We start from the raw sequence: 27409 nt of genomic DNA on the forward strand, positions 1-27409 counted from the left end.
CCCCACTCACTGTTGGATACCATTGGTATCCAGGTATGCCAGGTACTGTGGGAGGGGAATAAAAGTAGGTAAGTTATAGTCCTTTTCTCCTGCCATTTGTGGGACAGTCCAGGAGTGTGGACAACACACGTAACAATCAGTGCAAGGTAAAAACTAAGAAGTGCTATAAAAGCAACAAAAGCGAAGTGTAAAAAGAAGCAGGAGAGGAGGACTCTCATCCCCACATGGGGAGATAAACTGCTAACAAGCCCTGACCTTCCAGGGAAACCGCACGGAGCCAGGGAAACAGGGAGGAGGGGTCCCTACATGGGCAGGTGCCAAGGTGAGTCTACCTCCTCCTGCAGCCAGTCCTCAGCCATGAGGCCCAAACTCTTAACTATGTCCCCGCACCCAGCCCTGTGGTTCTACCCCATCGAGGTGGCTCATTCGTGCTGCATGGCGTCTTTCCTGGTCTCCTGCAGGGACCTCAGAGCCAAGCCCCCTGCTGCTCTGGGCTCTCCCAACACCAGGGATAAGCCAACCTCCCGAGGCGGCACCTCTCCAGCCTCCTCTGTGTCCACACATGCCCATGCCAGCCCTGGAGAGCTCAGGGCCAGTATCACCGCATTCACCCCTTCATCTTTCAGGCCACGCCCAAAAGTCACCTCCCCAGACAGTTTCTCGAAGCCCCTGATAGAGGTCCGATTCCCCTCGTTGACACATCTCCCCGAGCGGCCCTGGCTTTTCCTTCACAGCTCGAACTGCTGGGACCACCTGACTGTTTGGGTGATTCCTGTGAGGTCTGTGAGCTCTACAGAGCAAGGCCTGTATCTCTTCTGTTCACGGTCACGTAATCAGTTATCAGCTCAGTGCCTGAACGTAGTTAAGGCCTGTATAAATGTTCAGTGAACAGATGAAATAAATGACTCAATGAGTGCTTCACTCATTGAGGGACACAGTGATGAAGGGAAACACATGGAGGGTGCCTTGAACCAGTACACATTCTCCTACTGGAGGTGTAAGGGGACAGCCAGGATTTCGAGGAACGTTGTTTGAGCCAGGTGTCTTTCAGTGTTAATCGATACGAGTAAACTTAGGGCTTTCATGATATGGTCTACGTTTTGCTAACAGGAGAAACCTGAGTCCTTCACGGAGACCAGATGGGTTTGGCAGAAGCAAATCAATCCCTGCCCTGGTGAGGTGCATGTCTGAGTTCAGAGACCTTAGGAGCAGCCGGTACAGCCCAGGCAGAGTCCCTCTGCTGTCCTATTCCAAACCCCTCCCCACCCCAGCTCCTCCCCAACACAGAACCAGCAGACTATGCGAGGGGGAACCTTGCTGAGCCGGGTGGTGGACAGAGGGAGGTGGACGGGCAACATCGGGCACGGGGCATGACTCTTATTCCAGCATCCCTGTCCCCAAACACATCATCTGGTGGCCATCACCAACACCCACACTCAAGCAAGCACCTCTAGTTCCAAGTTCTCAGAGGACAGACGTCCGCATGCCACCCAGGCACTGTCGGGTTCTGGTGGAGAAGCGAGTCCCCCTTGCCTGGCGCCAGTGGCTCTGACTGCTCTCATGACGCTGCCACTGACCTGGCAGCCCGGGAGCAGCCTGGCAGGATGAAGGTCCCGCGTGCCGCCCTTTCGGCAGGGGGAGGCCAGCGTTGACAGGCCCCCGGTCCCTTCCAAACCTCCTCATCCCCGCAGCGTGTGACACCGCAGTTAAAAAGGGAAATGGAGTGAGCTCCCAAGCGGAGCTCTCTGGGATACTGGATTCACTTAAACTTATTTCTCACGACTTTTCAGGCTGAGCCTATGTTTGCAAAATCCGGACAAACATGCAGCGGGAGGATTTAGAGGATTTCAAGCAACGGCCCAACTACTGAATCGTGATTTTACAAGTCATCATTCTATGTCGTGAGTGACAGAAAGCGGACTCACACAGGCTTGTGTGTGAGGAAGGGGCTGAGATGGCTCACAAAGCTGCTGAAGGGTGGTGAGGCCGTGCCCAGCGGTCGGCGGGGCTGGACCCAGAGCCTCGCTCACGCCATGTTACCAGGTTCCTGCCTTCCTTCCCTCTGAGCTCTGCTTCCTCTACCTGAGCTCACCCTCCGAAAAAGCCTTCTCCTGGCAGCTCCAGCTTACATGCTACCAGTTCAACACCCTCAGCAAAAAGAAAGCTTCTCTTTAATGGTCCAGCTAGGGTTACCGGATTTAGCAAATCTTTAGGACACACTTATACTAAAAAATTATTCCTTGTTGATCTGAAGTTCAAATGTAACTAGGCTTCCTGTATTTTATCTGGCAACCCTCCCTCCAGCACAGGACTGAATCTGGGCAACCTGCATCACATATCATCCCAGACCCAATCGCTGTGGTCAGGAGGATGGGCTACGCCAACCGGCAGGCCACGGTCACCTGCCCATCTCTGGAAAGGCGCCAGCACGCCAGCCCTCCTGGTATACATGCCCTGACAGTGGGAGCTGGGTCCTTCCCCAGTAACTGGGATGCTGATCCTATAAGAAGGGGAATGAACCCTGCGCCAGCAAAAACAACACATGTCCACACAGTGACCATGAATGCCCCAGACAACACTGAAAAATATAAACTGCGGGGGAGTTGCACAGCACACAAGTTTACAAAGTATTTTCACACCACTCTCTCCTTGCCACCCACACCTCCGTTTGGTTGGCAATGATCACTTCCTGTATTACTTTGCTAGGACTGCCATAACAAAGTACCACAGACTGGGGAACTGAAGCAACAAACACCTATTTTCGGACCATAATTCTGGAGGATGGGAGGGCAAGATCAGAGCGTCAGCAGGGTTGGTGTCTCCTGAGGCCTCTCTCCTTGGCTTGCAGACGGTGGTCTTCTCGCTGTGTCCTCACGTGGTCTTTCCTCTGTATACGTCTGCGTGTAAATCTCTTCTCGGACACCAGTCATATTGGATAAGGGCCCACCCACATGACCCCATTTTAACTTAATTATCTCTTTAAAGACCCCATTTCCAAACTATCCCGGAGAGCGTACAGCAAGTCCCTTTCATGGTCCCTGCACCAAGCACGGGGCCAGGCATCCGGCAGACAACGTTCTTGAAATAAGCATTATTTGAAAGGAATGAAACAGAGAAAGAAAAAAAAAAATTCCTAAAGAGTTTTAGGAGATTTAGCGAAAAGGAGTGGAGCACAGGAGAACAGGCTCATGATTTGAAATGATAAAGACTCTTTAGAACAGCAAAAATGATGAGGCCTATGGATGTGTAAATGAGCCCCGGGAAGAAGTAATCAGAAGGGTAAATTACAAAACAGAAAAAGACCATAAAACAAGTGAGGAGAGAAAAGTGAATATTTCAAGTGTCTTTGGTTCATAAGAAATTCATGAGCAACGCGTGTGGAGAATTTGTTGGTTTTGGTGGTGGGAAAGAATTGTAAATATGTATAATATGTAAATACCTCTGATAATAAAAGCCCATGAAGATAAACTAGGCTGTCTTAAGAAAAGCTGTGAGCTGTATGAGATGCTAATGTAACTGTCGTCACTCTAAGAGATTACCATAATGCTTACAGGGCTTTGAAAGTTTCTGAGCTTTGGAAAGAAATGCATAAACACTTACCAGAAAGCGCGTACGCATACACACGCATACACACACACACACACACGCCTCTATTTTTCTCTTTCCTTCTTTCCCCCCTCCTTCCCTCCCCTTTAATTTCCTCTGATTTTTTTTAAATGTGAAGAAGGCAGCTTTAGTGAAAACTGGCATTGGAGTTGCACCTTTTTGGGTTCAAATGCGACTTCCTGCCCCCAAGGACGAGCTGTGCGACGCTGAACCAGCCTCCCCGGCGCTCCGTCACTCACTCTCCGAGTCTGAGAAATGGGCAGATACCTACGCCTCTCTACGTTTGACGAGGAGCGAATGCGGGCCCACAGGAAGGCCCGACCGGCGCCCCTCCCACCCGGGCGCGCGCCGGCCAGTGGCCCCGGGACCGGACGACCGAGGGCCTTCCGGGGATCGGGCCGGGCGGAAGGAGGGGCCGCGGCGTGGACCGCGCCGCCCGACAATGGCGCTTGCGGCCGGGCGCGGGGCGCCGGGTCTGTGGCGCGCCTGCAACTGGCTCATGGGCGCCTTCTTCGCGCTGGCGGCCATCGTGCAGGTCAGCGCCCCGGGCCGGGCGGCGGGCGGCGGGACCCCGGGCTCCGAGCTCCGCCCCAGGCCCCGTGCACTGTAGGCCTAGCGGCCGGCGGGGTCGCAGGAGCCGGCCCTGTACGGGGAGGGCTGGAGCCAGGGTTGGTGATCCCGGAACCCGCACTCTGGCTCCAGCTGAGACAGGTGTGATCATATGGTCGCGTTTGCTCACATGCTGGAAGGAACTGGTTCGGCGCGTGTCCCTTTGCAGGGACCTGAGCAGAAGCGGCCCTGGCACCTTTCTAAAAACGCAGCCTGGGGGCGAGGCTGAACTCACGGCCTAGGAGAGGAAGCAGAGCAAAAACCCTTTGCAGCTAATTATCCTTCCAAGCCTGCTTTGGGGCCCCTTTGTGATAGCTTTCCTCATTCCTTGAGACTGGAGGGCGCTTAAGACACCCATTCTGGGCTTGGCTCGCCCTTTGTGGACCCCCTGTGCCCTTCTTTACAAATAGGTAGGTGTGGCTGTGTGTTCAAACCAGGTGCTGGGTTCAGCCAGAAGCCCCTTCCCCGTCACCATCGGCTACACGCTATGTCATACTCCTCCTTGTATCCTCGGTCCCTACTGCAGCGTTTAGAAAATGACTGAACTGAATAAACAGCAGACCAAATGCTGGAATGGAACATGACAGCATGTCGCTAATGCTGACGTTTTGGCATTCCAGGTAAATGATCCAGATGCAGAAGTGTGGATGGTGAGTAGGAGCTGCCTTCCCACACCTGAAAGAATTGTGGGGCTGCGTGAAACACGCAGGTTTATCTATTTGCCCTCCTCCCTGCTTCGTCTACTTAAAAACTTAGAAATCAAATCCTTAGTAAGTGCTTTTTCCTAAAATATTAGGAGAAGGATCAGATTGAGTAGTCAGAATTTTCCAGATATAGAGGTGCCTTTCAGCAGTATTCCCTTTGAATAAAATGGGCCAACTGAGGACACTTTTCTGAAGACACAGAACAGACCTCTCAAGGTTAAGTGAACCAATCCTCATGAATTTCTATCCAGAAACTCCAACAAACATTTGACGAGAAAATGGCAGGCTTGAGTTATGTGGTTCTGCTAATTCAGTGAGTTACATTCATAAAAAGTAATTAAAGCCCATAAAACCTACAGTATACATTGAACCAATGCTCTGATTGAATCATTTAGAGGAGGGGGAGTTCATTCCACACATTTTTGGAAATATCTAAATTTCGGTTCTTTCAATACAGATATACAATACTGTACAATATCACTGATGAGATGATTTTAGGCTTTGGAATAATGTTGACTGTGTATAGAGTAACAACAAGTGAAAGCATTTGGAATTATATATAATGTAATATATATTATATATATATGGTTATAAATATAACCATATTCTGATATTCTTACTCTCCAGATTCACATGCCCCTGACTCTTCCTCAGCACTATGATCCATGTCCTTAGTTCCAAATGCTATTTCTCCTGCAGTTCCAAATATCCAGCTTAATGCCGAAGTTCCAAACGACTGCTACATCTGTCCACCTGTACGTTACAGTGGCTCCTCAGATACACACAAGGTCCCACCCAGCATCTTTCCCTCCAATGCCCACTCTTCCTTCTGACTCACCATTTCTGTTATCAGCAGTCATTCTGAGCCATCCTTGCTCAAAACCTCAGCCATCTCTAACATCTCTGTTTCTTACCACTGCCTTTGAGATCCCCTCAGAAAACAAAGAACAAAGCAATTCAACAAAAAACAATGTAGGTCTAATTGCTTATCTGTACAGTATCGGCACATTTTACCCTTCACCTAATGCTTGGATGATGTAATATGAATAATAATAAACACCAGGCCCCCAAAGACATCCTCCCTCACCCCCAGTTTAGCCCTCCATTCCTCCCACACGGACCCTTGTGGGTCCTTCCTAACTCTTCGAGCTGCCTCTAATATCTTCCATTCCTATAATACTCCCCATATATTGCTTCCTGCTTCAAAAACTTTTGTCATTTCCCAAAATGTCTAAGTTGAAACTCCCAACTTGGCATTCCAGGCCCACCACAATACGGCCCTAACCCACCTTCCCAACTTGGTCTGGGAAGCCCAGTCCACTTCTTGCCTTGCCCTGAGAATTCCTGTATGTCAGACTCTACTCAAGCTTCCAGGTCTATCTCAAATGCTATCTCACCTGCAAAATCTCTCTGCCTCTTTCCCATAAGTTCCAAGCATCCTTCCTTTGAACCTTTACTGTACCACTAACTCATTCTGCTTTGCATTAGAGTTGGCTCTGTATATGCCAGCTCCCAGGGGTCAGAGGCCAGTTCCCTCTTCTTGCTGGTCCTTAGGCAACCTAGCATAGAACCTTTCTATGGCAGTTCTTCCCATACTGATTCTTGACTGAATAAAACAATAAAGGCACAGATGAATCAATTACATGTTACCGGGCATTGGGGGCTGTACTGTACCTGATTTCCATGTTCCCTACCACATCTTGCTTATGGAGGATACTTGTATCAGGATGCATACAGGAGCAAATAATAGAAAATCTGACTAGCATCAGGTTATAAAAATACAGACCATCTCACAAGAAGTCTAGAGGCAGGTGCTTAATGGTCAGCAGTGTCATCAAGGACCTGGGCTTTCTGTCTTGCTTCTCTGCCAATCCTCAATGGGTAGGTGATAAATCCTCTCATGTTTACAGAATGGCTGCTGCAGCTCCAAACATCTCATGCCCAGACAAGAGCATCCCAAGTAGGAAGAAACAAGGCAGGAGGCAAAACCAGTTTTCCTCCTGTGCTTTTCTCCCTTTCATCAGGGAGGAAATGTTTCCCAAGAAGCCCCTAACATGGCTTATGGTCTGGGATCCATTCTGCTTGGTGAGCACTCATACATAAGTGCTCAGACCCCTTAATCTATTAATCACAGATATCTGATACATTTGAATGCACATTTAAAAATCTCTGCCAAACATTTCTTATGGAGAGCACAATTAAATACTGCATGATGTGTATGTGTTTAACTTCTCTCTGTCTGTCTCGATGTCTCTGTTTCTCTCTCCCTCAGTAGCTGAGTCATGTAGTTCTTCACTAGGGGGAAACTAACCCCTTACTGCTCTAAAAGTGGCCCTTGGAACAACAGCCCCAGTATCCCCTGGGTGCTTGTTAGAAAAGCAAAATCTAGGGCCCTACCCCAGACCTCTGGGATCAGATCTGCATTTTAGTAAGATCTTCAGGTAATTCATATGCACACTAAAGTTTGGTCTAACCCTCGGCAGCGTGACTGTCCTTGCAAATGCTGATACTGGCTGATATTCTAGTCATCATTTGGGATGGAGTAGGAAGGATGAACATGGTCTGTAATCCAGATGCTTTCTCTCCCCAGGGTCAAGACAGACATGTTTTCATAGTGACAGCAAATCACTTAAAATGTTCAGCTCTGACAACTTCCTTATAAACTAAAGGTTTCTAACTAAGCATCACAGTTGATGTTAAGCAGCTACATCTCTGGGGAGGCCCCACGCTTCTTATAAACCTACCACCCCCTACTTGCCCTCTGCCCACACCACACAATAGGTTTTTCCAGAATCTGCCTGCTTGCCGTGAACGAGGCTTGAAAATAGGGCCTCTTCGGGGCCAGCCTTCCCAACTCCAAAGCAACTTACAACAGTTTCCAAAATGAAGGGCCTGATCTTATTGGGCACATCTGATCTGTACACTGTCATAACCTTTATGTGGTCTCACTCGCAGAGATGGAATATGGGGCTGGATGGTCCATGGAGCTAGACCCAGCAGGGCCATGTGGCTAATTATGGCTGCCCCTGCCCTGCTTTTCTAAGAGCATTTTTTGAAAAGTAGGGAAAGGCCATTTAGGCATGGATGTTGCTTGCGAGAGATTAGGAGGTCACTGTGTCTTGAGACCAAAACTCTGCTCAATGCTAGAGCTTGAAGATGGAGAAGTCTTTCCTGGAATAGCCTACAGTCTAGGAGGAAGGCAGATAGAATTACAGCCTGACACGGTAAATGCCATAAGGCAGAGGTCACCACTTCCTCAGCTGCTACTGAAAGCTAGAGGTAAGTCACGGAGTGTGGTGGCCACTGCTGTCATCTTTCTTTACTCCCTACACATCTCTGAACACCTCCTATACTGGGCATCCTTCTTTCTTTTTTTTTTTTTCTTTTTTTTTTTTTCTCTTTTTGGGCATCCTTCTTAACCCATATAATTTCCTCTTTTTCTGCTAACAGGTTGTGTATACAGTTCCTGCCGGTCTGACCCTGCTTGTTGGACTTAACCCTCTTGTCACAGGTATGAACCTTGGATTCTGAATGGAGATACAGCAAATCTGATTTCCTTTCAATGACGACAGTCTATCTGCCAACGCCCAGGAGAAAACTGGAGCTCTCCACGTCTCTCTTCTCCCTTCTGATCATAAGAGGAGGCGAATGCCAATCTAGATCGTCCTCACCCATCTTCAGGAAAACTTGATAAGGCCGTGCCATACTAAGACAGTCTTTATCAATTTGGAACCCAGGATCTCATACTGATGCGGTACAGCAGTTATGCCGTTTAGCCCCTGAGAGAGAAGGGCTTCAGTCACCGCGTTGACTTCTTAAGCCACCAAGCTAATGGAAGATGGGCAACAATCAAACTGCTAACCTTGTCTCCATACTTAGTGGTGCATCATTGTCTATTATGCATTTACTCTATACAGTTCTTCTCCCAGTACCACTCCCATTAGTCATTTTCTGATTTTGAATTCATTTAACGCCTATGGATCTGAACTGCTACTTTTGTAGAGAAACTGTCTATAATGTCTATAACAAATCTTTAGATTTTTCACTGATACATGTTGCTCTCTCTAATCTCCTTACATACCATCACAGTAACTCCAGCAATTTCTTGCACACTTTTATATATGTTTCCTCCATCTAGGCTGTAAGCCCCTTGAAAGGATCATGTCTAACCCATCTTTGCCCAAGTCTAGCTTAAACATGGCCAGGAATATGGCAGGTACCTAATGTTTGTTGAGTCAGTGAATGGCTCTAACACAGAGGCTTTATCATATGTTTGTTTTGTAACCTGCTCCTTGGATTCCTTACATGTATATCCCAGGTGAGTATACACATAAAAAATTCACTTAAAATAGCGGTTTGTATTGCCCACAGGCCACCTACCTCAGTTAGGGGCAAAATGTAGCTGCTTCACCTTTTATGGCCCTAAAAACTCAGTAAACCTTAGTTAGACAGTTTCATTCTATGAAACAGTGTCTTAGAGCAGAAAAAAAATTTTTTTTACATTGTTTACTAACATTCTCTTATTAATGGGGAATGTTAGTCCGGCAGGTTATTTGTCACTTTCTTTAAATCAGCTTCTACTAGTGGGGCTTGAAAATTCTCAGGGCCTTAGAATAAAGACTAATGATTCCCACCTGGGTGGGGAAAACTCCCATCCCCCAGATGCTCGGGCTCCTTGTACAAGGCCCCTAGATCTCTGTTTACATCTTCAAGGTGTATCAGTTAGGACTCCATTAGTTGCAAGCAAGGAACAAACAACTCAAATGGCCTATAAGATGAAGGGAGATGTACTGGGATCCTTTACTGAAAAGGCTGGGATGGTGCTGGCTTCAGGCACTGGTGGCAGCTCAGAACTTAAATTTGTCTGCAGTCTTAGTTCCACATCTACTGCACTTCAGCCCTGGGCTCCACGTGGTAGCCCTGCCACACAAAGGTCACAGCTTCACCATGCTGGGTCCAACAGAATCTAGAAGCCACTTCCCTGATAGCTCCACAAAAGCTCAGAATGGAGTTGTTGGCCCTGATTCGTTATCTGTTCATCCTGAGACAAATCACTGTCACTGAGGGGATGGAATACATTGATTGACCTCACTAAGGTCCAGTTGTCTGGGACACATAGACCAGGAGTGTGGGAAGGGTGGATCCCCAGAAAAAATAAGGGTCGTCATCATAGGAAGGGGAGATGCTGGACAATCAAAATAATAAATGTCCACTTAAGTTTATAAATACTGTTTTAACCTCTGTTTTAACCTTTTGATTTGAGGGCAAATTGAAACAAAAAAACTCCAGCCTTTTCTGAATGCTTTACTTGAAGGCAGATTATGGCAAAACAATACAAAGAGACCATTTTTCTCTGGGATGTGATTCCACGATTAACAGCACCAGGATATCTGTTTTTAGGTAACTTTATTTGGAAGAGTGTCTCTGCAATACACATATTCTTCTGTATCGTGTGGGCTGTTGGCTTGGCGTACAACCTCTTGCTTCATACAAAACAGAACATCTTGCATGAGGAAGAAGGCAGGTGAGCAGTGATTTTTTGCTCTTTTGAAGGGGTGGGGAAGAACTGAGAAATCTGTTCCTTTACGACACCTTATCTGTGCATGACGATGATTTAATTCCCCCAACACCATAAGGAGCAGGGAAGATATTATCTCCTTTATAAGCTGAAGAAACTGAGGAAATGATAGAGCCAGCATTCAAAGCCAGCACTGCCTACCAAACCTGTGTTCACTGCTACACGTTGCATTATATTATCGTCGGGCAGATGGACCCTGACCCCCTTGTAACGAGCAAGGATCGCGTACAGTAACATTCAGTCCAGTCTAATGAGGTGAAAACTCCATCAGCCTTTGTATTCAGTCCTGGTTCAAGCCAGAATCTCATTTACACGTGTGATCAGCCCCATCAGAGGTCAGCCTCTGCCAGCCTTGCCCTTATATATCTCATGTCCTCTCCTCCTTTTGTCACCACCATTGGCTCTTGTTTTATCACCTCCTCCTTTGCTTCCTCCCACCCTTGACTTCCTGGTCTCACGAATAGCCCCCCTCCTTTCCTTTCTATCCCACTGGTAACATCTGCCAACACCAAAATTGAGAGACCTGTAGCTTAAGTCCCACTGGTGAGGTGCTGCTACATTATAGGCCCTAATCTTTGGAAAACTACATCAGGTTGGGTCAGTTGATGGGAATGTGGACCAAATGGTTTCAATCACCTCCACCAACCTGAAGCCCATGAGGCACAGTGAAATCCAAGTGGGGGCTTCTGGTGGTATTTGGCCAAATACTATTATTTTCTACGCTATGTAAAAGATACAACCTTTTAACACATATTTCTAGAAGCATATACCCACCCCAAAATCATTAGACTCACACTACAAGTCATTCCACTCCACTAAGACGTGACCCAGTCTCCTGCAATCTGTGCTTAAATTTACTGATTTGAGCTCAACCTGCCTAACAGTGACCCCTCTAACACAATGTGAAAAGAGTGCCTGATCAAATCTGGGATTGTCTTCTTGGTTGTGGTATTCCTCCCCGTGACATGAAGTAAGTGATTTATATATGTTTTTGTTTGTTTTTTGTTGTTGTTTCTCTGTTCACCTATAAATTGGGGAACAGTCATGAAGTTCTTATCTGCCTCATAAGATGAAATTTATTTTCATATAGGGCTTTAAAAGGTCTGAAAAAAGTAATTTATGAGTCATGGTTAGACGTGAAAATATTTTGTACATGCTATATATCTTGGAGGAAGTCATCAGACAGTCAGCAGAATCAAGGGTCAGGGAGAAAATGACACTTCGCAGCCACTTCAAAATATGAAATCTATGCTATTTTATAGGGAGCTCTTTGGTCTGGTGATTATCACAGCATGGCTGAGCCTGTGCCACAGCTCATCAAAGTAAGTTTTCAACTCAACTGTTAAAATCAGATGCGTTTAAGGTTGGTCAGATCAAGTAGGTAAGTGAGAATATTGACACAACTGGAAACAGGAATCTTTTGAGAGAAATCTTTCCTTTTCGCAAGGGAAGCTAACAAGAGTTGGTTCAGTGTTTCATGATCATTCATACTTTTATGAATACCACAGTTTCCTGTGTCATCACAGGTAGTTGCCAGTCTATTCTCCAGAGAGAAGGAAAGTGATCTGAAAAGGATCCTTGGATATTTAGGGAAAAGTGAATAGCAAACAAAATATAAAACTGTGGGTACATGTAAGTGAATATTAACTTTATAAAACAATAATAGAAAAAAAAATACATGACAACCGTAGCATATAAGCTGGAAGGGTATAAATGGGGCTAAAGTGCTCTAAGGTCCTTGAATTATCTGGGAAGGTTAAAAGTATCAATTTATATTAGATTTTGATAAGTCAAGGATTCATGTGGTAATCCTTAGGGTAACCACTGAAAGAAAAGGAGTACAGAAGGCAGGAAAGGAGAAGAGAAAAAGAACAGATGGGGAAAATAAGAAGCAGATGTTAAGACAGAGAATTAAACTCAAATATATGAGAAACTACATTAAATGTAATTGTTCCAAATATTCCAATAAAGATTTTCAAAATGGATAAAAGATTAAAAACTAAACACTGCTTACAAAAGAGAACACAAATATACAGAAACAGAAACACTGAAAGTCAAAAGATAGAAAAAACATACTATACAAGCACCAATAAAACGGAAGCCAGTATAGATAGTTTAATTTTAAAAAGTAGATTTTAAGGTCAGCATTAGAAAAAAGGAGGACTTTTTGGCAATTAAAAAAAATTCTGCTTTAATTTTTTATTTTGAAATATTCAAACACATTCAAAAGCAGAGACTAATATAATGAATCAGATGTACTCATCACCCAGCTCCAACAACTATCATTATATATCCAATCTTGTATCATCTATCACTGTCCTAATTATTCTGAAATAAATCTCAAACAACATGTTGTTTTATGTTTTATATATTTCAGTATGTATCTCTAAAAGATAAGCACTTAAAAAATAACCACTCTACCATCATCACACACAAAAAGTAAAACAGTAATTCCTCAGTATTATGAGTTTTCCAGCCAATGTTTATATTTTCACAATTGTATTACAAATGCTTGTTCCTCTGTGCTTCATGTTTCCTATAAATTGGTGGTAAGATCTAGAAACTTGGCCAGATTCTGGTCGTCTTCTTCTTCTCCTCCTTCTCCTTCTTCTTCTTCTTACCATCATCATCACTAAGCAAGACCACTTCATGGGTGGTGGTATGTACTTCCATCATAATGTGCGTAACACCTAGCTGTTTCTCTTTAATGTTAATATAAAATCTTTGATGATCACTGCCTAAATCCACTAATTCATTTGAGTTGCAAAATGGTCATAATCTAAGTATACCATTCCTTGATTATTATCTGGAAAACTTCCACTTATCAATTCTTGGACTACTCAGACACAGATCATAAGAGGAAAAGGAGTTGACTCTCTTAATTCACCAGTTTTCAGAATAATGAGTTTTTCTTGCCTGGGCACCTTCCAAAAGTGACCAATAGTTTTGTTTATTTAATAATACCATTATAAAGTCATGGATTTCAAGATATTTGATGTTTCTCAGTCCATGGCAGTTGCTGAAACTGTCTCATCTTTGACCAGGGGCACTTATGCAGGTTGGCACCAGAACTCTGTTTGACACGACCCTAGTAAACGTTGATTGCTTCCTTGCTTTCTGGTATGACAAAATGTTCCAAGCTAAGATTATACATTTTATGCCCCAGACCTGGAATCAACCATTTTTCCAAAAAGCCCTCATTACTTTCAGTAGGTAATAATGGTATTTAGAGGTCACATTCTGGGCACAAATGGTGCTCACTGCTACTGGGTTGAGTTGGGTTCTTTTAGTGGGCAGAACTAGGAAAATTCACGTTATGTGTGCATAGGTATGTATATATATGTATGTGTGTCATAAATATATATATATATACACATATGTATATGTGTATTACATATATAAAGATATATATATATATATATATTTTTTACGTATGTAGTTAAAGATAAAATCCCTTATGAGTTCATATCGATCCTAGAATTCAAATTCAGGAACACAAGTTTTCATCTGACCTTATCAGCAATCTTAAATCTGTATTTACTTTTAATCATGTCAAAAAATCTCTAGTCTCAGTGACCTCAACATAACTCATCTGACTCATCCCACAATACAAACACAATCTCAGAATAACAATATAATTACTGAAAATAGGTATTTTGTGTTGCTGTTTCTAGGGAACATCTCTCTAAGAGATGTACATTCAAATTACTTGGAATAGTAACTCTGTGCTAATCCCACCAAGTGAATAGACAGTTAAGTTCATTTATTTCATTTTACTTTCAATTTCTAGGGATACTTTATTAAAAATATATTAATTTTGTTTTATAATTATATAAAACATCTACGTGGTTCCAAAGTCAAATCTATAAGACAGAGTACCTTCAAAGAACTCTAACTTCTCTATCTCCCAACCCTATGTCCTCCCTTTCTCTATAGGTGAAACTTTTTTCAACTTTATGGTTCATCCTTCCATGGTTTCTATTTTTTTTTTTTGCGGTACACGGGCCTCTCACTGTTGTGGCCTCTCCCGTTGCGGAGCACAGGCTCTGGACGCACAGGCTCAGAGGCCATGGCTCACGGGCCCAGCCGCTCCGCGGCATGCAGGATCCTCCCGGACCGGGGCACGAACCCGCGTCCCCTGCATCGGCAGGTGGACTCTCAACCACTGCACCACCAGGGAAGCCCCCTTCCATGGTTTCTTAATGGAGCAAATACGTACATTCATTGGTATTCCTGCTTGTCTTAGCTAAGTGGTAGCATATTATACACAACTGTATTCTTGATTTCCCCTTACTACATCCTGGAGATCACCCTGTGGTATATAAAGACTTTCCTTATTCTGCTGATAGGTCCACAGTATATTCATCCAGTCCTCTACTGTTCAGGTTGTATCCAATCTTTTGTGATTCAAAATAGTGCCAACAAAGTGTATTGTCAAATTTTTGAATTTTTACTAATTGGATAGTTGAGAAATGGGTAGTTTTCATTTGTATTTCTCTTATTAGGAGCAAAGGTAAGCATATTTTCATATGATTAAGAGCCATTTGCATTTTTTTTTCTGTAAATATTGGTTCATCTCTGAGAGTATAGGTTTAACCAATTTCTAAGGTTGTTGGTCTTCTCTACTTTTAGAAGCTCTTTACATACTAGGGCTATTAACCCTCTGTCTGTGATATAATCTGAAAAATTTATTTTGCAGTTTCTTTTTTTTTTTTTTTTTTTTTAAATGAAGGTATTCACTTTTATTTTCTTTAACACTTTTTTTTTTTTTTTTTGCTGTATGCGGGCCTCTCATTGTCGTGGCCTCTCCCGTTGCGGAGCACAGGCTCCGGATGCTCAGGCTCAGCGGCCACGGCTCACGGGCCCAGCCGCTCTGCGGCATGTGGGATCTTCCCGGACCAGGGCACGAACCCACGTCCCCTGCATCGGCAGGTGGACTCTCAACCACTGCGCCACCAGGGAAGCCCTATTTTGCAGTTTCTTATTGTCCTTTTACTTTGCTTATGCAAAGTACACTTTGCCATGAAAAAAAAAAATTTTTTTTTAATGTGACCAAATTTATCGGTCCATTCCCTTATTGCTTCTGGATCTGGAGTCATAGTTAGGTAAACTTTCCTTCCTCTCAGGTTGTAAGTAACTTACCTAAGTTTTCTTCTAATACATGTATGGTTTCATTTTTACATTTAAATCTTTGACCGATTTAGAGTTTATCCTAGTGTAACAGCAAAAAGAACGGATCCAATATTATCTTTTTCCTTTTTGGCTCTCTGCTGATCTCAACACCACTTATTAAAAAGCATACATAACTAATAACATAGCCTCAAAATAGATAAAATAAAAATGGACAGAACGAAAAAGAAAAACTAAAAAATTGACAATCATTTTGGGAGACTTTAATACACTTCTTTCAGTTACTAACAGAACAAGAAGATTTAAAAAATCAATAAAGATATAGAAAATTTGAGCTACACAATAAGAAACTTGACCTAAAGGACATATATAGAATACCAGCACCAAGAATGGCAGAATCCACTTTTTTTTTCAAGTAAACGTTGAATATTTGCAAAAAGACTTTATGTTGAGCCATGAAATAGGTTCCAACAAATTTCAAAGAACTGAAATCTTATAGAGTACGTTCTTTGACCACAGTGCAACTAAGCTAGAAATCATTAACAAAAATAATAATCAGACAACCACTGTATGTTTGGAAATTAGGAAATGTATTTCCAAATAACATTTGGACCACATCACAATGAAAATTAGAAAATATTTTGAACTGAATGATAAGGAGACGACTACATATTAAAATTTGTGGGATGTGGGTAAAACGCATGCTTAGCATTATATACATATATTAAATATGTATATTTAATATACATATACGTATATTATAGCATTAAATACATATATTAAAACAAAACAAAACAAAACAAAACAAAAACTAGGCAGGCTGAAAGTCAATGAGGTAAGCTTCGAAGAAGTTAGGAACTCTCCAGTTCAAGAAGTTAAACAGTAAATTAAGCCCAAAGAAACAAGAAAATAAATATAAAAGCAGAAACCAATGAAAGGAAAAAATCAGCATTAAAAAAATAAAGGAGTAAGAGGGACAAATATTCATTCTCTGAAATGATTAATAACACTGATGAACCCTGGCAAGGCTAAAAAGGGAAAAATAATTAAAGTGAGAGCAAGGAAAGGAAGGCACAAAAATAACTAATCTCGGATGAAAAAGACAAAGATATTTACCCATGTAACAGACACTGCAAAAATCATAAGAGGATATTATGAACAACTTTTTCCCAATAAATTTGAAAATGTAGATGAAATGGACAAATTCCTTGAAAAATACAATTTACCAGAACTGACACAAGAAGAAATACTCAGAACGGTCTCATAACTATTAAAGAAATTGAGGGTATAATATAAACTTTTCTTAAAAGAAAACTCTAGACCAAATGGCATAACTGCAGAATTCTACCTAACATTTAAGGAAGGAATAATGCCAACCTTCAACAGACTCTTCCAGAGAACAGAAAAAGAAGAAATATTTTCCAGTTTATTTTATGAGGGCAGAAAAATCTGGACACCAAAAGTTGACAAGAACATTACCCACCCCCCAACCAAAAAAAACGAAAGAAAAAGGAAGTTACACAGCAATCTCACTCATGACCACAGATGGAAAAACCCTAAACAAAATATTAGCAAAAAATAAAAAACATTAGCAAATCAAGTCCTGCAATTCATGACCCAGCCACCAAGTTGTGTTTATTCTAGGAATACAGTTAGTTTAACATTTGGAAACCAACCAGTGTTTTTCACTACATTAACAGAATGAAAGAAGAAAATAAACTATCTTCTCAGCCTATACAAAAAGAGCATTTGATAAAATTCAACATCCATTCATGATAAAAGCTCATAAAAATTGATTTAAAAAGGAACTTACCCTGTTAAAGGGTATCTATACCACAGCATGATACTTAATGGTGAGCAGCTGAAAACTTTTCCTCTGAGATCAGGAATGAGAAGTAGCCACTGTTGCCACTAGTTCTACTCAACACTGTTCTATCTCTTGTCCTAGCCAGTACAGTAAGGCGAGAAAAAGAAATAAAAGCCCCCAAGGATTGGAAAGGCAAAATTAAATTTTCCTTATTCACAGATGACAAAATCACATATGTAGAAAATTTCTAAACATCTAAAAAGTTATTCAAATAAGTGAGTTTAGCATGATGGCTGGATACTAGGTCAATATACTAAAATCAACTATTCTTATCAGCAAGTAACAGAAAATGATAAAAACAAAAAGTTATCATTTATAGCATCAAAAAATCAACTCCCCAGGAATAAATCTAGCAGAGATGTGCAAAATCTCTGCATACAAAACTATAAAACATTATGGGAGAAATTAAAGACCTCAATATTAAAATAAAGAACACCTAAATAATTATCCTATGGCAGTATAAGATAAACCCATACTGGAAAAATAAATGAATGAAACAACAGAATCTAGAAACAGATCCATATATATATATATATGTATGTATGTATGTATGTCTATGGCCTTTACTTAGGACAATGGTGGCACTAGAGGGTAGCAAAGGAAGGCAATCTTTTCAATAAATAGTGCTGGAGCAATTGAATATCCATATGGAAAAAAGTGAAACAACCCCTACACCTTAAAACTTTCATAAAAATCAGTTCTAGGTGGATTATAGATCTAATGTGAAAAGCAAAACAATAAAACTTTTAGAGAAGATAATCTAGTATCCTTAAGACCTTGGGGAAGAAAAGTTTTCTTAAACAGGACACAAAAATCATTATGTAAAGATCCATTTTAACATTGCTTTATCAGTGACCTTCAACTGAGGTCACTGAAATGCAGAATTATAAATGCAGAAATAAGAATTATATTTCAATTTAAAAAATTAAAAAGACCGTACAAAAATGTAATGATGTGTTTTAGTAAAATCAATCTTCATATTCGTTACCAAAGCAATTCATAATTTTTATTGGATTGTTATTTATAATAATTTTTGTGTGTCTTTATAGGAATCCAGTTGGTGGAAGAATTCAGTTGGCTATTGCTATCATAGTTGCTCTTTTCCCATTTATCTCATGGGTCTATGTATATATAAACAAGGAGATGCGGTCCTCCTGGCCAACTCACTGCAAGACAGTAATTTAAATGAAGAATCCTGTTCTTAAAATGAGAGTTTACAATTTTTTGTAAACATGATTGTAACATGCCAGTTTCCTAGGAATTTATTTCAGGTAATTTAATACTAGAGATGATTTTTTTACAAAATCCTAAGTTAGGCTGCCTACAACACAGGACTGGAAGGGACTAGTAAGAGAAGGAGTCTGACATTCTGTTGTGTCACAGTGTAGTGGAAAAGGCAAAACACAAAAGTTCAGAAATATGAATTCTAACTCAGCTACGTTACTATCCATGTGACTTGGGCAAATGTGTAAACCTCCCATGGATAATTCTTTATCTATAAAATAGGATTACTACCAGACCTCCTACTTATTTATATAGTTGCAAGGTTTATAACCGAGATAATATGAGAGCATTCAAAATATAAAGAGCTGACAAAGGGCTGCACCTGATAACATAGAGGGAAGCAGGGTTTGGATAATGATAGAAAGAGTTCAGGAGAGGGCTGTACCCCTGAACTAACCTCAGTATACTGAACTGGTACAGTGCTGTGAATTAAATGAGGACTCCAGATGAACCAAGTGAACAAGCATGTCTTGGAAAGAAAGTTAGCTAGAATAAAGGAATGTGGGACCAAAAAGAAGGAGAGAGAGAATATTAATTACATTTTAAATGAAAAATAAGACCAAAATCTAGACACATATTTTTAATGTCAAAAGTAGCCCTGTAGAGAAGACCATTTCAGAGCTGTGCAGTCTGGTGGCCACTAGCTGCATGTTGTATTGAGCGCTTGAAATGTACACTGAAGAAGTTTGAATTTTTTCATTTTTATTTAAAAACATCAATTCAGTTATGAGAAAACTTATAAGTGTGTTTGGAACACTTGTTTTAAGTATGTTTGGAACAACTTGGATATGTGAATCTACTTCTTCAGCTGCAAATTTTATGTCTAAATACGGACCAAGTATTTCCAATGAAAATTTAGTGTCCAAATGGATGGATTATAAGTATAAAATATACACTAGATTTTACAGACTTAGTATAAAAAAGAATGTAAAATATTTTTATATTGATTACATGTTAAAATAATATGTTAGATGTATTGGGGTAAATAAAATACATAATTAAAATTAATTTTATCTATTTCTATTTACTTTTTAAAATGTGACTGCTAAAATATTTCAAATTACTTATGTGGCTCACATTACATTTCTGTTGGTCAGTGCTGTCTTAGAGCATCTGGATGGCAACTCTTTTACATATGCTAGCATCAAACTCCATAGTGGAGACAGTTTCATGAGATTTAGGAAATATTTGACTCAAAAAGTATTAGTAGAGTGAAAATGAGTCTGGTAGTTTGCCTATTTTTATAGCCTTTAATACGATATTAAGTATTTTATAAATATTTGTTAAAGGAGATAGGCATGTTTTTTGTTTTACATAATGGCCACTGGATAGTCAGAAATTCTCTATCAAGATTTAGAGGGTAAAGGGAAAAAAATCTAGTTGATATTAAAGCAATTAAAGTAAAATTTATTTTAAGGGTCAGTGAAATACAAATAAAGGATTTCAGTTTTCTGGTATACTTATGGTTTTTATACCTCCGTTAGTATAACTATTAGTCAGACATGAAGAAACAGATTTATTTCCAAATTCTATATAGGACCTACCCATCCTCCAAGTAATGCCTGATTCTGTGCTTAAAAGACTGTAATGTTTCAATTTTTTTTAAAGTAATGTCCAAAATACACTTTCATCATATTTGCATCTCCCATATAATACTATGAATTTTGTGAATATACACAGTTCCTTCTTTCGTATCTCCAGAAGCATGTAAAAGGCAGTAACTTGGTAAAGTACTGCCTTTTGAACAGTATTACTGAAATTGCTTTTCAACTCTATTTTTCAATTGAATTTAAGTATTATTAGTAAGTTTAATAGTTCTTTGTCAAAATCTCTGTCCTCCCACCCTCACAATCTTTTTTCTCCCCATTGTCATTCTCCTATATCAGCCTCTCATTATCCACTGCCTGGAATTGACACAAATTTCCTCACACATTCCCCAGCTCAGACACCGGAGGGTTCCTCACTGCCTGACAAGTTTAGTTCTAACTCTGGCTCGTCACTCAGGACAAGCCCTAGCTTGTCCTTTCCCACTTTACCGCCTGCCATCCCCCAGCGCTGTTTGGTGAATCCTCATAGCATTACTTGCAGTTCCTGAACTCAGCATATCCTATGACGCTACGCTGTTCTGTCTACATGAAATGCACCTGCACATCTATTTAAACCATTTTTCTTCCTTCTTCAAGTCATCCCTATTCCCTTCAAACAAAATTAAATCCCTCCTCCATGTTGCCACTGTCCTTTCTTCATACATTTGTATGCAGGGTTGTTTCTCTCTCACTTGTGGAAAGTCAGTGAAGGCAGGGAGCGCATTATAGTCACGTCAGTGGCTGAATAATGACCCTCAAAGGTATCCAGGTCCTAATCCCCAGAACCTTTGAATGTTACCTTACATCACAAAATAGACTTCCCAGATGTGATTAAGGATCTTGAGATGGGAAGATTATCCTGGATTATCTGGGTGGGCCCTCAATGTAATTACAATATAAGAGGGAGGCACAGGGATATTTGACTACAGACGGAAGGGGAGAAAGGCATTGTGACAACAAAGCAGCAAGAGACTGGAAAAAGCTGCATTGCTAGCTTTGCAGATGGAGGAAGGGGCCATAAGCCAAGACATGCAAGAGATGCAGCTCTAGAAGCTGGAAAAGGCAAGGAAACCGATTCTGCCTCCGAGAGAGCATAGCCCTGATAACACCTTGATCTCAGCCCAGTGAAGACAATTTCAGACTTATGACCTCCAGAATTGTAAGAGAACAAATATATGTTGTTTAAGCCACCAAGTTTGTGGTAATTTGTTACAGCAGCCAGCGGAAACTGATACGCCTCTGCAGCCCCACAATGCTTCGGTACTCAGCAGACACACTTACGTTGACTAGTACTGGTTTTTTGTCTTCCTGTTTTTCAGGCCCTGAATCAAACTTTTTCTACATTTGAACAGTCCCCATTTGCCACTGAGTAAGTGTTTCTGCAAATAAGTCTTAGAATATATGACAGCTCAGTTAAACATGCCCCGTTTGTCTATAAAGGGAGTCAAGGGTAAATTCATCTACCTACGATAGTCTCCTATAGCACCAGCTGGGGGCCCAAACAGACATGCTGGCAGGCACACAGCTGCACTGGCACTCGGTCCTGATTTGGCTGAACTCACAAGAGGTTCACAAGGGAGACCACACATTCACCTGTGTGAATGGGGGTGCTATTCGTTCACCTGTGAAGTAACTAGTGATGCTTTTGGCTTACGAAACAGGAGTATAAACCTATAAAAGTACAAATATGATGGGTACTCTGAGCATAAAATGCCTAAAGCTCATTCACACAACTGGGTAAACGGAAAAAGTTTACCTGAGCTTATTTTATTTCTTTTTTATTATGAATTTTAACTTACATAGCTAATACAGTGAATGAATACATTCTCCTTGTAAAAAGTAAAAAAACCTCAGGTAAGGCTAAATAGAATCTGTTTGGAGGACTGTATCCCCCCCACCTCAGTCTCCTCCCTGGTTTATTCATGCTACTTTCATTCATTTCCTTTCCAGTTTTCAACACGGGATATATTATCCAAAAATGACATTTCAGAATATCTTACGAGCTAACACACACTGAAGTCAGTTATGGCCATTTGTTATGCAAACAGAATACTAAACAATGAGACTCAGGATGTGGGGAGAGGAAGGCGGAACAAACCCACAAAGCCAAGTCAGTCTCTTTCTATAAAAGTAAACAAATAAAATCACACTAAAAATGGAGAGCTTTTTCCTTCTTGTAATTCATAATTCTGTCTGGAACTCTGCCCCTCCCTTTCAGCACCATTTTGTCAGGATAGACATGAACTGTGCCAAAGGCCTGGCTGGCTGGAGCCGTTTCAATAACCCCTTCTATGTTGACGTGGTGCACACCAAAAGGATCCTCAGAGTAGCCACCATCGTGAGTGTGACCGGCGAAGAAACACACCACACACTTGTGAGACCAAATGACTGCCAGGGCGTCTCTGTAATTCCAGGCCAGGCACACACTGTCAGAGGCCTCGGGATAAATGGGAAGATGGCCTGTTAGTTAAAGAGAAGAAGAGTTATGAGCCAATTAAGAAATACCTTTTTCACCAAAAAAAGGCTAAAAACTAGTACTCAGGATAAAGAAAATGTGTATTGCTACTCATATGGACCGAGACCAGAGAGAATCCACATACATGAAAAACTAGATCATCTAGAGCCACGTTTCTGGAGCATAAAGAAGGGCGAGACAGTTTGCATCCAAGGGGAGAGAGGCTGCTGTATACGCAGAAAGCCTGAGATCTATGGCCTACAAAGTCTCAAGATGCACAAGCACCACCATGGGAGACTGAGGGCATCCCGGGCAGGGCGGTCCGTAAATGCAGCCAGAGATCAGGCGGATGCTGCACTGGAATCCAGTCTCACTGACTTCCCTAAGAGTATGAGTGTTACACACACAGAAAGAGCTACTCCCAAGTAAAAGAACAGTTTAGGGATGGGCCAATGGATTTTATATATATATGTCATTTATATAAACACTCAATGTTTTATAAAGAACTGACTTATGCTACTTGAAATACCTCCATGAGATCAAGGTGGCCATAGCCATTTTACAGATGAGAAAACTAAGTTAAAGAAGGGAACATTCATACTAGCTTCCACCGGAGATACAGCCAAGAGAATTTCAAATTCTTGATCTCAAGGCACCTACGAGGCCACATCAACATCAGGCCACGGTTTCACTCCAACGTACAGGTACAACAGCTCACTGGTCTTTGATTCTTCCCATTAAATCATTTTCCTTTTTTCTCTATTACTGTTTACTTTTATCCTGAAATTTTATTCTGAAAATTTTATTCTGCTTAATATCTATTAGTTTATAATAAAAGTAAAAAAAGGGGAGGTAACAGAGCGCGCGCACACACACACACACACACACAAAACCACTCTTCAAGCTGTGATAAGGGCTGAGAGTCCCAGGAGGCTGTGTGACTTTGTAGACCCAGATGCCATGCTGGACTCATCGGACACAATTAGTCGCTTCCTCCTCTTTGAAATGCTTGGCTTCCAGAACACCGCTGTCCCCCTAGTTTTCTCCCAACCTCAACAGCTTCTGATCCTCACTCTGCTGCTTTCTCACTTCCCTAGTGTCCTGTCAGGAGTGCCCGAAGGCTTGGTCCTCAGGCTTCACTACTCCGTCTATACCTAATGGCTTGGTGATCTCTTAGTAATTTACAGTTTTAAATACTATCTGTATTCTTTCAACTTCCACGTTTATATATCTGACCCAAACTTCTATTCTGAATTTCCGACTCATAAGTCCCTACTGCTTACTCACCATCTCTCCTGATGTCTAATAGGCAGCTGCAACTTCATATTTTCAAACCTGAACTCCTGAACTCTTCACTCAAAATCCCTCCTACTGCAGTGTTCCATATCTCAGCTAATAGCAATTCTATCCTTCCAACTGCATGGCCAAAACTTGAGTAGGCCAAATACTTCCGAGAAGCCAAAATGAAAGTGAAGAAGCAAACAGAAACAAAAGAAAATGTCTATTAGCCATTTTAAACTTTGCTAAAGAAAACCCGAGGCACTCAGTTGTTCATCCAGTGTCTGAGCTTAGAGCAAAATGGAAGAAACGTACGAGATGCTAACGCAGACAGGTGCACTGACAGAAGTGCAAAGAAACGGGAAGAATACGGTACGGAGGGAGATGACGACGAAAGGGGTCTCCAGTCTCAGGAGCTCTATGACTTGACCTACGTAGTTTAATCTCTTTGGGTTCAGTTTCCTTATCTTTAAAATTAAAAGGTTTGACTATAGGATCTCGAGGTCCCTTTTAGCTCCAGTATTCTCTACAATAACAGGTACATTATGGCAGTGAAAACTAAAACGCAGAGACAAGAAGTATCCCATTTTGGAAACCACTTATTACAGAGCCAAACAGTGTCACATCATGCCTATAACCCCTGAGGGCACCTTATAATTTTCTAAGCCTTGAATGACATTTGATATTCTAGAAATACCCCTACTCCATCTCATATCTTTACCACATCAGTGAAAGATAAATAAGTAAAAACTGATTAGTAGAAATATAATGGTTTTATTTTGGCCACACCGAGTGGCTTGCCGGATCTTACTTCTCCCACCAGGGATCGAACCCGGGCCTCGGCAGTGAAAGCGCCAAGTCCTAATCACTGGACGGCCAAGGAATTCCCTGAAATATAATTTTATATTACCAACTATCTGAAGAGCCTGTCATTTTCAAAAGGATTTCATGTTCATAAGTCCATTTGATACCATCCTGAGAACCTGCAGTTTGCACATTCAACATCTGTCCAGAGTCACACAGTTCATAGAAACAAGAGCCAGAATGGCATGCCGTCCCTGTGACCCTCAGTACTATCTTCTCATCCATCAGGCCACATCGATTTTAACCGAGAGAACTAATCCCAGCCCCCAAACCAAGTACACCAGGCATACTGCAAATCCAGATTCAGTTCTTCGTGTGTGCGTGCGTGCACGCACGCACACACGCTCACATACACACACGTCTATTTTAAGCACCTCCAGGTTCCTATAACCTCTAATGGCAGTATGTCTGTGGAAAACAATTCTAAACGAAAACAACACATTTTATTTCCTTGCAATCATATGGTGGACACAGTTACAGACCTGCCAGATGAGCCTCTCACACTCGTCCCAAGACACCAGCTTTGCTTTCACCTCATCAGCAGAGGTCACTGCACTCACAGGTAGGTCTCCTGAGGCTGGGATTTGGTCTGGGGCCTGGATGGAGTTTTTCACTTATATGTATTACTACACCAATTGAACCCATTTGGGGAAATACTACTTTTAAACTTAAAGGGCCAACTCACAGGCTCTAATATATGGCAAGATGTTTTATTTTACAATTCTTTCCTGACTCAAGCTTAAATGTTAATTTTACATTCAGATTGTATCTCAATAAAAAATTTTAAACTAAGCTTTCATTTTATAAAAATATCACAATATTAAATATTGTTAGTATGTTTTAAAACCTAACTAGACCCATTCTCTAAAATGCCAGTGTAATCAAATCATTTAAATACTTACTCACAATCACCACCTTTTCTTGGTTTCTGTCAGAGAATGTAAGAACTTCATTCAGCCAGTTCAGCTGTTCTTGGCTGAATCCTCCATTAAACTGGACAAACTGGGGCTCAGCAAGTCCTGAAACAAATTTAGTAATTTAGACCCATCAAATGCTGATTTTCCCTCATTTGGGCATTCAAACTTAGCTAACAATTTAGAGCAGTGTAAATCACACTGTATCTTACTCCTAATCTCAATTCTCCTCTGCTTACTTCCCCAGCTTCCCGTTACACTAAATATACAACAGACTGTTTTCTGTGTCCACTGAGCCACTGTAAAATCACCTTGCACCCCATGGGCCCTTCTGTGCTCTTCAGTAACAGTGCCTTACACTGCTTTGCGCCTATGCACTGGTTTTTGTCTTGAGTGCTCTGCCCCACCCGCTCTTCCCAAGGCTGACTCCTTCACATCACTTAGCTGAAATGCTTTTCTCCTTAGAGAGGCTATTTCTGGCCACCTGACTAAAATGGTACCCCTAGTCGTTTTCTATAATATTGTACTTTATTTTCTTGGTGGCACTGATCACTTATTTCTGTTGCATTTATTATCTGTCCCGTCCACTTTCCTCTTGTTTCCTCTACTCCATCCCTAAAAAAGTGGGACTGTCAGTATTGCCTACGCCTCTGAATAGCTGCCCTAGAAAAAGTACCCGGCCAGAACATCAGGCACTCAGTTATGTGTTAAATAAATGAATCTTGAACCAAATGCCACCAATCCATGTGCCATGAGGCGTGTGAGAAATCCTGACCCTGAACAACAGGACAATATACTTTTACCTTAATCGTCCATCTTCCTGCTGAATAAAAGGTAGCTGAAGAATTTAAAGACAATGTATTAGATTCTCAGCTCAAAGGAATAATTCACCTTGAGGACTATTCAATTCCGCATTTGGGTTGTGCTCCCTCAGTATCTTCAGACACTGCTGGTATTTAGGAGAAGACGGATCCACGCCCAAGACACTCATGTCATAAGCATCGAGTAAAATGAACCGGAATTTAGGGAACGGTACAAAGTGATAAGCATAATAATTCTCTGAAGGCACAGTCTCAGGATGATGGGCAATCTGGTCCTCCAGAAACTTTGTGTTAAGTTTGGAGTTTGTTAAATAGTCTCTGCTGAAGTTATAGAATTCGTGATTTCCCCACGTGTGATGAACTGGGACTTTCAGCCTTTGGAATGTGTTCATGATGAGTTCTAGTGACTTTTCTGATGCTTGATACTGTGCATTATATCCATCGATGATGTCTCCAAGCTGAAGTACACAACTGGGTGGGCTGCTTTCTTTATTCCAGTGTTCGATAGCACCCTGTAAGTGAAGAAGACTGTGTCTGTAGTATCTCCGTCTGCTTCCTTGGAAATTATAGCCATCTTCCAAATCAGCATACTGAATATCTGCTATAACTCCAAAGGAGAAAAGAAGTTCTGAACTCTCACTGAGGGGTCCAGGTTTGGGCTTAGCATCCATAATCTCCAAATAGTTTTCTAAATTAAGCAAGGAAAGTGAGAA

General features: G+C 41.6%; 2 protein-coding genes across 11 annotated transcripts in view; one reads left to right on the plus strand and one right to left on the minus strand.

The window, feature by feature from the left end:
• ADPRM (ADP-ribose/CDP-alcohol diphosphatase, manganese dependent) overlaps window positions 1–27409 on the minus strand; it is a 150212-nt gene that overhangs the window by 115889 nt on the left and 6914 nt on the right. The window contains exons 2-4 of one of the 3 annotated variants that reach the window (XM_067715528.1): window positions 26767–27384; window positions 25868–25980; window positions 22127–22824 (exon numbers count right to left, since the gene is read on the minus strand). In XM_067715528.1, the coding sequence (XP_067571629.1) occupies window positions 22654–22824; window positions 25868–25980; window positions 26767–27367 (885 nt within the window). In that variant the 5' untranslated portion in view covers window positions 27368–27384 and the 3' untranslated portion in view covers window positions 22127–22653. Of the gene's footprint in view, window positions 1–22126; window positions 22825–25863; window positions 25981–26766; window positions 27385–27409 lie in introns of those variants that run through there. The other 2 variants (XM_067715526.1, XM_067715527.1) reach the window with 2 other exon arrangements.
• Window positions 3670–22721, plus strand: TMEM220 (transmembrane protein 220). Of its 8 annotated transcripts, XM_067715534.1 has the most exons (7): window positions 3761–4141; window positions 4836–4865; window positions 8370–8430; window positions 10320–10443; window positions 11760–11819; window positions 21684–21733; window positions 22583–22721. In XM_067715534.1, exons 1-6 carry the CDS (start codon window positions 3776–3778, stop codon window positions 21688–21690), a joined length of 648 nt encoding a protein of 215 aa, XP_067571635.1. In that variant the 5' UTR covers window positions 3761–3775; the 3' UTR covers window positions 21691–21733; window positions 22583–22721. The 8 variants fall into 8 exon arrangements, with proteins under 8 accessions (XP_067571636.1, XP_067571637.1, XP_067571634.1 ...); XM_067715530.1 differs by lacking the exons at window positions 21684–21733; window positions 22583–22721 and adding an exon at window positions 18544–19786 and having other exon boundaries at window positions 3701–4141; XM_067715537.1 differs by lacking the exon at window positions 11760–11819.

The sequence above is a fragment of the Pseudorca crassidens genome, chromosome 19, assembly GCF_039906515.1.
Source record: "Pseudorca crassidens isolate mPseCra1 chromosome 19, mPseCra1.hap1, whole genome shotgun sequence".
Taxonomy (NCBI): Eukaryota; Metazoa; Chordata; class Mammalia; order Artiodactyla; family Delphinidae; genus Pseudorca; species Pseudorca crassidens.